This window comes from Delphinapterus leucas, chromosome 15 (assembly GCF_059928025.1).
Source record: "Delphinapterus leucas isolate spDelLeu-1000000601 "Yukka" chromosome 15, BTC_Dleu_Yukka2, whole genome shotgun sequence".
Taxonomy (NCBI): Eukaryota; Metazoa; Chordata; class Mammalia; order Artiodactyla; family Monodontidae; genus Delphinapterus; species Delphinapterus leucas.
Window position 1 is genome coordinate 65,275,956 of NC_143143.1, and position 12,364 is coordinate 65,288,319.

Consider the following 12,364-nt stretch of genomic DNA (forward strand, 5'->3'; position numbering starts at 1 on the left):
GGAAGCATGAACAATTAAAAAACAGCACCCACATATTATATTTCATGTTCTGGTTGTTTCAGGAACGTATTCATTTTGTAATGACTGACCAACTCATACAATTATGATTTGTGCACCATTAATATGTGTATATTTCCAATAAATATAAAGCACCCACAAAATTCAACACCCCAACTTTATCATTATTGACACATAAAACAGTTTAACAAAGGGGTTGAGTGGGGTAGTGAAAGAAAACAACGAAATGTATATCCAAGGGCCATAAAGATTAAGTAGTGGACGAGGTACGACAGGAACCAAGATTTTTATTCATGGCCACACAATGAATTTTTTAAACCAGAGCACAGCCTACTAGTAACATTTATTCTAACATCTCTTCTAAAATGAGGAGAATTAGACTTACCCTGGTGATTCTTTTGGAAAAAATGCATAAAAATATCAAGTCACTATGTTGTGTAGCAGGGACTATTAATGTTGCAATTCAACTGTACTTCAAAAACAGACTCATGGAAAAAAAGATCAGATTTGTGGCTAACAGAGAGGTGAGGGGTCGGGGGTAGAGGGTGGAGGGAAGAGTTAGATGAAAGTAGTCTAAAGGTACAAACTTCCAGTTATAAATCAGTACTAGGGATGTAATGTATTATTACACTGCTGTATACCATAAATTAAGGCTCAAGAGTAAATCCTAAACGTTCTCGTCACAAAGGAAAAAAATGTGTTATCTATTTCTTTAATGTTGTATCTGTATAAGATGACAGATGTTCATTAAACCTATTGTAATAATTTCATGATGCATGTAAGTTTAATCACTATGTCGTACACCTTAAGCTTAGACAATGCTGTATCAATTTTATCTCAATTAAAAAAAAAAAAAGAAAAACCTTTTCCTCAGCTTCTGCTAAGGTGCTCGGTCCTTCCGAGGAAGCTAAGGCCGCGTTGGGGTGAGGCCCTCACTTCATCTGGCAACTAGCACCGCGCCCGGCAGACCCTGCCTAGCCCTTGCCCGCACCATCTCGGAGCTCGCCTGCATCTACTCGGCCCTCATCCTACACGACAATGAGGTGACAGTCACGGATCAATGCCCTCATTAAAGCAGCCGGTGTAAATGTTGAACCTTTCTGGCCAGGCTTGTTTGCAAAGGCTTTGGCCAATGTCAACATCGCGAGCCTCATCTGCAATGTGGGGGCAGGTGGACCTGCCCCAGCAGCTGGTGCTACACCAGCAGGAGGTCCTGTCCCCTCCACCACTGCTGCCCCAGCTGAGGAGAAGAAAGTAGAAGCAAAGAAAGAGAAATCTGAAGAGTCTGATGATGACATGAGCTTTGGTCCTTTTGATTAAACCTCTTTAGTAGCACGTTCAATAAAAAGCTGAGTTCTTTAAAAAAAAAAAAAAGAGGACTAAATGGGCATAAATAGTCTAATTCTAATTCCTTACATATTAAGTACAGAGAAGCTTATATACCCTTAAATTTTCAGTAAGAAATACTATCCTAAGAAACAAACCAAGAAAAAAAAAATCTCTTGCTCCAATGCACAGTGCATTTTATCATTCAGGTCGATTTTTTAATAATTGAAGCTAATACTATGCATTGCACTGTAGCATTACAAATGTTGACAGGTTCTGTCTTCAAATGCTATCTTCAGGGAAACTATCTTGATCTAAGTTGTCTCAAAAACTTTATAGAACCACTCCAATCCTAACATTAATCTCTTAGAAACATGACAAAGCAAATAAATTATTGTGCAGTTACATTTGTTTCAAGATTTAGGATCCACTAAAAAACTTGGGACTTACCCTTCCAAAAGGCTCAAAGATCCCCCGAAGCATATCTTCAGTAATGTTAAAGTGTAACGAGCCCACATAGAGCCTCATAGGTCCAGCACTTCCCTTTTGTAGATTGTTTGCCATTGCTGCAGCTCTGTTTTTTTCTGCCTACAAGTTAGTTAAGACAACACATAAGGCACATCACACATCCACTTAAGAATGAATAAATACCATTTTGAGCAGAGTAGCAAATCCCACTCATACCTTAGGTTTGCTTAATGACAACTGATATCAAATTATGCTAAGTGTAAGTCATACATAAAAGAATATTGGGGACTTCCCTGGTGGCGCAGTGGTTAAGAATATGCTTGCCAATGCAGGGGACACGGGTTCGAGCCCTGGTCCAGGAAGATCCCACATGCCACGGAGCAGCTAAGCCCATGCGCCACAACTACTGAGCCTGTGCTCTAGAGCCTGCGAGCCATAACTACTGAGCCCATGTGCCACAACTACTGAAGCCGGAGCACCTAGAGCCTGTGCTCCGCAACAAGAGAACCCACTGCAATGAGAAGCCCGCGCACCACAACCAAGAGTAGCCTCCACTCACTGCAACTAGAGAAAGCCTGCACACAGCAACAAAGACCCAATGCAGCCAAAATTAAATAATAAAATTTTTTTAAAAATTTTAAAAAACCCTACATTATGCCAGTCTAAAGCAGCATCCTGGTAACAGATATGCCAAATGTGGAAATATAAGATTATCTCCTGGAAGTGTTAAATACACTCATTATTCATGTGCTCTCAATATCACTGTTACTCAACGTACAGTACACCAACTGGCTGTCCATCTTAAAAGGACTAACATCAATATAAATCAAACTAAGTAAACCATTCAGTTCAGCAGTCATTTTTTCCCATACCAAGTACTTCTCAAAGGAAACAGTTGTCAATTTATATTCTAACACAAACTCCTTTAACAAACTGGGGCATAATAGGAGGTTAAAGTTAAATGAATTCAAAATCTCATTTATCAATGTGATTCTTCTGAGCCCTTTGCCAGGCCAACGTACACACTATTAGGTTTGTCCTCCATCATGGGAAATGAATTGAGCAATGATTCCCCCCAGCCTGCTTCCTAACAATTCTTTTCTTACTGTGACATATAACCAAATGATAAGTACCCAATATTACATACTGCTACAACACTATGTAGGACCTACCACATCGTCTTCTAGAGATAGAAGGTAGTAATCTGACCACAGTTACAGCTTAACAGTGAAACTGGAATTTCACTTAAGATCTGGTTACAAATTTTGTGCCTAACTACAAAATGATGTAAAAGCTTGATGAGTAACCAGATTTTTCAGGAGTTATGAGGAGTATTTGTTTCAGGGGTTTGAAAAGGAACGAACATAGCAACTGTTATTTTGTATCGCTCAAAAAATATTCTTTAAATCCTCAGGAATTCCTTGGCAGTCCAGTGGTTAGAACTCGGCACTTTTGCCACTGCCATGGCCCGGTTCAACCCCTTGTGGGGGAACTAAGATCCCACAAGCCGCTCGGCAAGGCCAAAAATAAATTCTTTAAATCCTATATTCTCCATTTAAAAAATCTAAGTTATCAGGTAGTCACAGAAATCAACTTGCTTCTTAGTACAAAAAGGTACTGATGAAAAATCAAAAAAATACTTTCACGTTAATATACTCAATAAAGGGGCTTCCCTGGTGGCGCAGTGGTCGAGAGCCAATGCAGGGCACACGGGTTCGTGCCCCGGTCCGGGAAGATCCCACATGCCGCGGAGCGGCTGGGCCCATGAGCCATGGCCGCTGAGCCTGCGCGTCTGGAGTCTGTGCTCCGCAACCAGAGAGGCCACAACAGTGAGAGGCCCGCGTACCACAAAAAAATATATATACATATACTCAGTAGAATGATATATCCCAATTTTTCCATACCTAAATGAACTAAAATATTAACACTAATTTCATTTTTACAAAGGCAACACTCATTTATTGTGGAGCATCAGCAAAGAGGAATTAAATCATAATTTGGATTATCTTGCAAAACATTCTCCAAATTAGTCTGAAACACCTTACTTTCAAGAAATGCTAGAACTAACAGCTAGCTGTTCAAACTATTCTTAACATTATATAAAATCTTTCGCAAGTATGTATTTTAAAACAGTGAAAATATTAAATTTACTAAAAATGTCAAAACCATTCCATTTAAAAGATCAGAAGGGGAAAACATGTTCTTAGATGCTTCTATCCCCAAATAAGAAGTCATCACAAATCAGTAAAATTCTAGAACAAGTTCCCAAGTCTTTTCCATGAAATAGGTATTTACAACTTACACTAAAATGGAACAGGATGTTATTAAGAATACAAAATTATCAAAGAAATCAAGGCAAATTTTTTTAAAAAAAGCTACCCTGAGAACATCTGACTTACGGTAGGAAGTGGTGATTGTGTAAGGCTCAAGGCGTTACAACACAACTCTAAAAAACAAGTTTCTAACACTACCAATGATCAAATTCTTAACCAAGAAAAAAGTTACCTGTGACGCTTGTACTATGATTGGCACTCCTAAAACCCGCTGGCCAGTTAATCCTATTGCTAGAGGCACTGAGCTAACATCGACAAATTCCACATAAGCAATTCCTTTGGAACGTCTTGAATTTCTATCAGAAATCATCCTCACATCTCGAACCTAAAAAGAAAACACACACTTTAGGTTCTGTTTGTGCAACCATTCACAGTAAGTATAATAATTTCAAAAGATAGGAGGCATATTAATGATATTGCAAAGCAAGCCATTAAAAAGATTTTTTTAAATAGGTAAATTTGTAGGCCCAATTCATTTATCAACATACATCAATTCCAACACTATTAACTTCCAAGTGAGGCAAAAAGAAATGGTATCAAAAATAAATTCCCTGGACTTCGTCCAGTGGCTAAGATTCTCCACTTCCAATGCAGGGGGCCGGGTTAGATCCCTGGTCAGGGAACTAGATCCCACATGCCACAACTAAGAGTTTGCATGCCGCAATTAAGACCCGATGCAGCCAAATAAATAAATATTTAAAAAAAAAAAAATTCCCTAACTAAATTCCACCAAACAAAAAAATGTATTTAGATATTTTCTAATTTTATCTGTCACACTGACAATTGCTAAAATGTTGTTTGCAGTTTCTACTTAAATTAGCTCTGTAAATAGGCTTAGATTACCTTTCCTACTGTGGAGAAAAACTCTTCCAAATCCCTTGGCCGAATTCTTGCTGCCAGCTGCATGCAGAAAACGGTCCTTGCATCTCTTTCCTCAGGAGTCAGATTATCAATAGGCTCCCTAACAGGGGTAAAGAATATAGAATTAACTTTATAACTTATTCTTTTAAAATAACTCTTAATGCACATTTTCAGTAAACAGAATAAACTTTCCTGAAACCAGTTTGTCACTACTCCCAAGCCCACTTTAACTATGATGTATATAAAATGTCCATAAAATAATTCAGTGTGACTCAATGTCTTCAATATGATGATAATTTCTAAATGTTTCTTCTGATAGTATCTTACGTTATCAGGACCAAAGTCCACTGGCCTCTCAATCTTACAAATGGTACTCTCTCCAGGATAATAAAGGGCCAATCAGAAGCCTGAGAGTTTAATGACAGTCACAAGTAATAACCCCTGAGTCCACACTAATGTTGGACTGGTCCAAATTAGTAGAAAGGATGTTTCCCCAAAAGGAAATCATAAAATAAAATTAAGTTTCATAATCACAAATGACAAACTTGAGAGTAAAACCCCAAATGATGAAAACTATTTGACTCTAAGAATTTTTTTTCACAAACTGAGAGAGATACATGGAATACTGAGGCAGCTGTTTATCAGAATTAGATCAGTCTTACTAAGACTCTACAAATACCCGAAAAAATACTTGATGGTTATAGAATACAGAGACAGGAACAATTAGCAAGTCAAAAATGAAAAGCAAGAGATTATCTAGCCAAATAACAATAGTGGGATTTAATCTACTCATGCTTACAAATAGATGGTGTACACTTCTAAATTTACCGAGGAAACTAAAAGTGCCCAAATATGTGAGAAAAGTAAAAGAGCACTAGAGATAAATTTAACTTAATGAACGTCAAGGAAAAATAACATTGTCTACTGACATTATTATAAATAATTCTACTAAGATTAAGGTTCTAAGTAAATCCTTAAAAATGTAAGCACAAACATGCTCTTTCTTAACCATGTTCTGGACATTCTCCGGAAGAACTTTACAAAACTCACGTTACATCCCCTTGAGAAATCTGCAAGTAATTTTAAACCTATTACCGTATAACAGCGGTACAAAGCTGACTATATCCAAAGAATGAGAACTAAACGGGAGTTTTCCCATGAAAGAAAACTAAATATTAAACAAAAACTCAGTATCTGTTACAAAGAGCGCCTTTAAGAACATTAAGGCTATCACTAAATCCTACGGTTAGAATACGTCAAACAAGATAGACTCAAAAGTTAAAAGGTACCTTTTTAAGGGAAGCCAGAACATCAGTAAAAAAACAATGCTATCGTGTTAACAAAACATTCCTTGAGCCAAAATGGTAGACTGGATAGATGAGTCTTATCTTTTTTTAAGAGGAAAATACCTCGCAGAAACACTCAAAAACATAATATTACTACTTGAAATCAAGTCAACTCGGTTACGATTTTGGAAATTAAATACTTTTCTCAAGTAATGGAGCCAAATGATAAAACTCATGACTATTTCAACTACTTTCCCACAAGAAGTTATTTCAATAACTTAAAATTTATTAACTCCAAAGGTGAGTCAAGGCTAAAGTTTTCTACAGCTACCATTAAAAAGTTTTAGACACACTGCCAACACATGAAAGAATGCTCAACATCACTAATCATTAGAGAAATGCAAATCAAAACTACAATGAGATATCACCTCACACCGGTCAGAATGGCCATCATCAAAAAATCTAGAAACAATAAATGCTGGAGAGGGTGTGGAGAAAAGGGAACACTCTTGCACTGCTGGTGGGAACGTAAATTGATACAGCCACTATGAAAAACATTATGGAGGTTCCTTAAAAAACTACAAATATTAACTACCATACGACCCAACAATCCCACTACTGGGCATATACCTTGAGAAAACCATAATTCAAAAAGAGTCATGTACCACAATGTTCATTGCAGCTCTATTTACAACAGCCAGGAGATGGAAGCAACCTAAGCGTCCATCATCGGATTAATAGATAAAGATGTGGCACATATATACAATGGAATATACTCAGCCATAAAAAGAAATGAAATTGAGTTATTTGTAGTGAGGCGGATGGACCTAGAGTCTGTCATACAGAGTGAAGTCAGAATAAGAAAAACAAATACCGTATGCTAACACATATATATGGAATCAAAGGAAAAAAAAAAAGGTCACAAAGAACCTAAGGGTAAGACAGGAATAAAGACACAGACCTACTACAGAATGGACCTGAGGATATGGGGAGGGGGAAGGGTAAGCTGTGACAAAGTGAGAGAGTGGCATATACATATATACACTACCAAACATAAAATAGCTAGCTAGTGGGAGGCAGCTGCGTGGCACAGGGAGATCAGCCCGGTGCTTTGTGACCACATAGAGGGGTGGGATAGGGAGGGTGGGAGACGCAAGAGGAAAGAGATATGGGAACGTATGTATACGCGTAACTGATTCACTTTGTTATAAAGCAGAAACTAACACACCACTGTAAAGCAATTATACTCCAATAAAGATGTTTAAAAAAATTTTTTTTAGCTACTATAAAAGGGAAATAAAAGCACATGTAACATCTACACGTTAAAGTGGGAATTTCTGCTCTGTTCTTCTCACATGCAAGTTATTGAAAACTTAGAAATTCACATTAATAATACTAGAATTGGGGGCTTCCCTGGTGGCGCAGTGGTTAAGAGTCCGCCTGCCGATGCAGGGGACACGGGTTTGTGCCCCGGTCCGGGAAGATCCCACATGCCGCAGAGCAACTAAGCCCGTGCGCCACAACTACTGAGCCTGCGCTCTAGAGCCCGTGAGCCACAACTACTGAAGCCCTCACGCCTAGAGGCCGTTCTCCGCAACGAGAGGCCACCGTGATGAGAAGCCCATGCACCACAACGAAGAGTAGCCCCCGCTTGCCCCCACAAGAGAAAGCCCGCGTGCAGCAATGAAGACCCAACTCAGCCAAAAATAAATCTTTTAAAAACTAATAATACTAGAACTGCAAAATCAATCAAGATTTAATATGATCCAAATTACTATTTGTCATTAAATTTAGCAGTAGCATAAGTTGTAAAAACTTTATAAAAGCTAAAAGTACAAAACAAAAGAAATAGGGACAACAGTTACCTCACTGGGCTCTTGTCTTTTCTGAATGGACTTTTGCTTCGGGAGCGTCGTCTGCTGCAAGTTAAAAAAGTTTCAAAAGTTACCCAAACAAGTACACCACGTTAGTTCCTTGAAAAACAATTTAAACAATTCAGAAGTATGTTTAAAAACCTTAATTTGATGCTATGAGGCAACCCAATCTTTCCTCGGATGGCACTGTTAAATTTTGGTCCGGAGCTAAAAAGGAAACACAAAATTACACTAGTTACAGGGTTAGGGTCTTGCTAAGATCGCGTTCATGCGCTCTCCAGCAAGTTTAACATTGTTTAGGCTGCTTGTTTTCCACCTCAATTATGAAGAGGAAATAAAGAGACTTTTTCTTCTCTTAACTCTATCCCAGGCAAATTGCTCTTACAGTTATCCATCCTGGACCACTGAGAGGTGCCAAGACCAAAGGTTACAGCCTCAAGATTTTTAATATTCTGAAAATGCTCAATTTTCAGTCTAGTTCTCTTTAACTACATATTTATGAATACGTTTCTGAGATTTAGGGGAAAAAAAAAGACACAAAGTGAAAATTATCCTGAACTTCCCTCACACCAGGACTAACTATAATTAACAATCTGGTGTGCATCTTTGCAGATCCTTCCTAAGGAATATACATGTGCTCATATATACATACATATACAACGTTCATGTATGTCTTCTTGTTTGAGGAACTCTTTTTTTATTTTTTTTTTTCAGGCCACACTGCATGGCTTGTGGGATCTTAGTTCCTCAACCAGGGACTGAACCCAGGCCCCAGGCAGTGAAAATGCAGAGTCCTAACCAGGGAATTCCCTTGAGGAGTTTCTTTTAAAATATAAAGGAACTAATTCTTTCCATAATCATGAAACTCCAACTTTTTCATTTAACAGTTAAGTCTCCAAGACTGCATATAAGCCTATGTAGCATGTCACACACCTCAGTTCTTTCCGACAAAATAGTCCATGGTAAAGATGTGAAGGAAGTTCATCAATCCCTCAGGAAAATTCTTTTTTCGGGACTTGACATATTAAAGGAGTATTTTCGAAAAAGATCACAAAAGTAACTTTTTAAAAAGCTTTATTCTGTAGTCTACAATATTCTAAAATGGCCCAGTAGTTTATGGCCCTTTTATTTTGAACGACCAAACTAAGTTAAAAGGTCAGATCAGATGTCCCTTAGTGCTCATCCTGCTATCCTTTACCAGATGGGTAGCAAAATGAAAATATATAGTGGTCTTCAATCCACATTTGGATGTGTTTTCATGGACTCTACGTGCACGTATAACACCCAAGCAGTTCCAAATAAAATTGTATTAAATGGGTCCTTTGCAAAGCACACTAAAAGTGATCATTAAGAATATATATTTACGGGATAAATAAGAGTCTATAAGCTATTTCCTTTCCCCTTCAATTATAAAAGTTTCAGTTACTGCCTTGGTAGTTAAAAATCACCTGAAACCAAACATAAGAACCAAGTGAGTTTAAGTCAGACCAGAATCACAGGCTGACTTCAAGTATTCATCACTGATCAGAGATAATAATATTCAGAATTTATTAAAGCAATCCTTCCCCCCATTTAGTTCATTCTGGTAAAAAAGAATGCAGTAAATTTTGATCAATTGGATAAAAAGCAAAGTATTTTCTAATAAAGCACTCAGACGTAAAATAACATTGTGGTCCTTTTTAAGCTGCTAAAAAGTTTATAAAATAATCAGCTAAGAGGACCTTACAGAACAAGGAGTGGAATCCTTTTTATTGAAAAACCTGAATCAGAACTCCAAGTATTACTAACTTCATTGGCTTCAAATAATAACAAAACATTTCATCAGTAACAGTATTGTGGGTGCTCTAATTTACATTCTCTTCTCATTCAAGACTATTATAGCCTGTCAGTGGTTACCTCCTTCTTAAAAGATGAGAAAACTAAACCTTAAGAATGTTTCTTAGAGTGTTTAACCAATTTAAAGAGCCAAGGCTCTGATTCAAGACTGTTGTCTTTGAATTCAATCTTAAACCATTCAAGTTTTAACGTTAAAACTGTTAATTTTAACGTATCCCACAGTTTACAACAGTATATTTACTAACAGGAAAGAACATCATAAATCACTAGGGATTGTTAGACTGCTTAAAGAGCTGCAAGAAGGCTCTTTCCAAAGTCATTAATACATTTTAGCTTTTTAAAAATTACTATTAACGAAAACATTTCCAACATGTTTAACCACATCAGAATTTCCATAGTGATTCAACCTTCAAAAGCAGTTTTAGTGCGTTCTTACTATTAAAACACCTTAAATACAAAGATGTGTGATCATTATCAAGAAGCATGCACTAAATTCACAACTGGTCTGTCATTTCAGCTGAAAACAGCCACACAGACAAGACTGTTAACTATATATTTGACTGACGATATATATTTGCAATTTGTATCCGAGCTTTAAAAACTTTATGTTCAGTAAAGGATACTGTGATAGCTCACAAACCTTTAAGCTTTCACATATTTGGCACTACACTATCAAATCTTTATTAAAAGCACTTTAGTGCTTTAGTTTGAATTGGCACACAGCAATATTTTTAGATGGAGTAACAGAAAATGTTCTGCATGCCTAGTAAAACAAACATGTATCTGTCCACACAATGCATTTCTACTGGACTTTTCAATGCCAAAATCCTTATTTAATACTTTTTAACTCATCATATAGAAAAATAAAATTCCACAATTCAAGTCACTCCAGTTACGCTGCTATCTGTATACCCAGAAAAATCTCTCAAACCAATATGATCATAATTATAGTTACATACTAAGGACTTCTGTAACGGCCTCTGAATCTGCGATCTCGACTTCTTGAACGGCTCCGTCTCCTTTCTTTGCTTCTACTCCGCTTCCTTTCACGGCTTTTGCTCTTTTTCCTTTCTCTATCTCTACTTCGCTTCCGTTCCTTACTTTTGCTTCTTTTTCGTTCATGACTACGACTTCTGCTCTTGCTTTTTTTCCTTCTGAGAAGAAAAAAGTCACCATTATCTTGCTGATTTAAGAATATGCAAAAAATATACTTCCTTTTATGGTCAGATATATTTTGCTATTTTTACTATCATACAATGATACATAATAATCACTTATGGAAAAATAATTCCTAGGTAAGGCAAACAACACCCCACCTTTGCCTTCTACTACTGAAAATCAGCAGCCAGTTGACAATGAATCATTTGAGTGAGAGGAACTATAATGACCTTTCTTGAGAGTCAGCTAAAGCTTTAACAAGGAGAGAACTTATTGGTAGGTATAAATCAAAACCTGAACTTTTAAATTTTTTTTTTTTTTTTTGGCCATGCTGCACAGCATGCAGGATATATCTTAACCCTGACCAAGGATCGAACCCCATGCCCCCTGCAGTGGCAGCACAGAGTCACATACCACTGGAGTACCAGGGAAGTCTCGTGAACTTTATTTAAAAGTTCTATCATATCTGGCCAACTAAGTATAACTGTAATCCAAAACATACAGTAATAGAATCAAAGTCACAACAGAATACTTTAGGTATTAGTGTTGGATCATATAAAAAAGTTGCCATTAAATACACTAATTTCTCTTAAGTAAGCCAATTTTGACCCAATTTGCACATATGATTATATACTTTCAAAGGGCCATACAGGCATCACTATTTCGGTTTTTATGGGCAAAATTATTACAAATAATGACAAAGGACAATAAAACTAATGCCGTAAAATGCAATCTGACACTCCCAGACTTCAATGTGACCACTTCAGATACTTTTTCAAGTTACAATGAGTACACCAGATATTGAAATATGCCATTTTTATGCCAGTTTATACAAGCCTGTGGGGTACAACCAAAAGGAAGAATCAACACCTTTATAAATCTTTATAAATTCTCAAGCTCTGAAAGGTAAAAAAGCCAGTCAGTCGTGTATCTTCCTGTTCATTTCTGTATTCCTCACAGCATACCACCCACTCATTCCATAATTTTTATAATCTGTACCTCTGTCATCACCCAAATTTTAGAGGTGCCTTCAGATATTTCAGTATAAATTGAAAGACATTTCAAATTAAACTCATCCACTTAAATGTCATTTTGTAGTGGCTAAAAGATTATGAAACATTTTGACAACTACATCATTTGGAAATTGAATTAACTGTTTAGTCCTTATCAAAGCAAAGTTAGCACAAGAGCAATTGAAGTCTGC

At 37.0% G+C, this 12,364-nt stretch overlaps 1 protein-coding gene and 1 pseudogene across 6 annotated transcripts in view; one reads left to right on the forward strand and one right to left on the reverse strand.

The window, feature by feature from the left end:
• RBM39 (RNA binding motif protein 39) overlaps positions 1-12,364 on the reverse strand; it is a 30,024-nt gene that overhangs the window by 11,434 nt on the left and 6,226 nt on the right. For 3 of the 6 annotated variants that reach the window (XM_022592536.3, XM_022592534.3, XM_089896799.1), the window contains exons 4-9: positions 10,962-11,156; positions 8,308-8,373; positions 8,158-8,211; positions 4,989-5,106; positions 4,318-4,470; positions 1,795-1,932 (exon numbers count right to left, since the gene is read on the reverse strand). In XM_022592536.3, the coding sequence (XP_022448244.1) occupies positions 1,795-1,932; positions 4,318-4,470; positions 4,989-5,106; positions 8,158-8,211; positions 8,308-8,373; positions 10,962-11,156 (724 nt within the window). The remainder of the gene's footprint in view (positions 1-1,794; positions 1,933-4,317; positions 4,471-4,988; positions 5,107-8,157; positions 8,212-8,307; positions 8,374-10,961; positions 11,157-12,364) is intronic. The other 3 variants (XM_022592537.3, XM_022592538.3, XM_089896798.1) reach the window with 2 other exon arrangements.
• On the forward strand, positions 812-1,726 carry LOC115803384 (large ribosomal subunit protein P1 pseudogene; annotated as a pseudogene).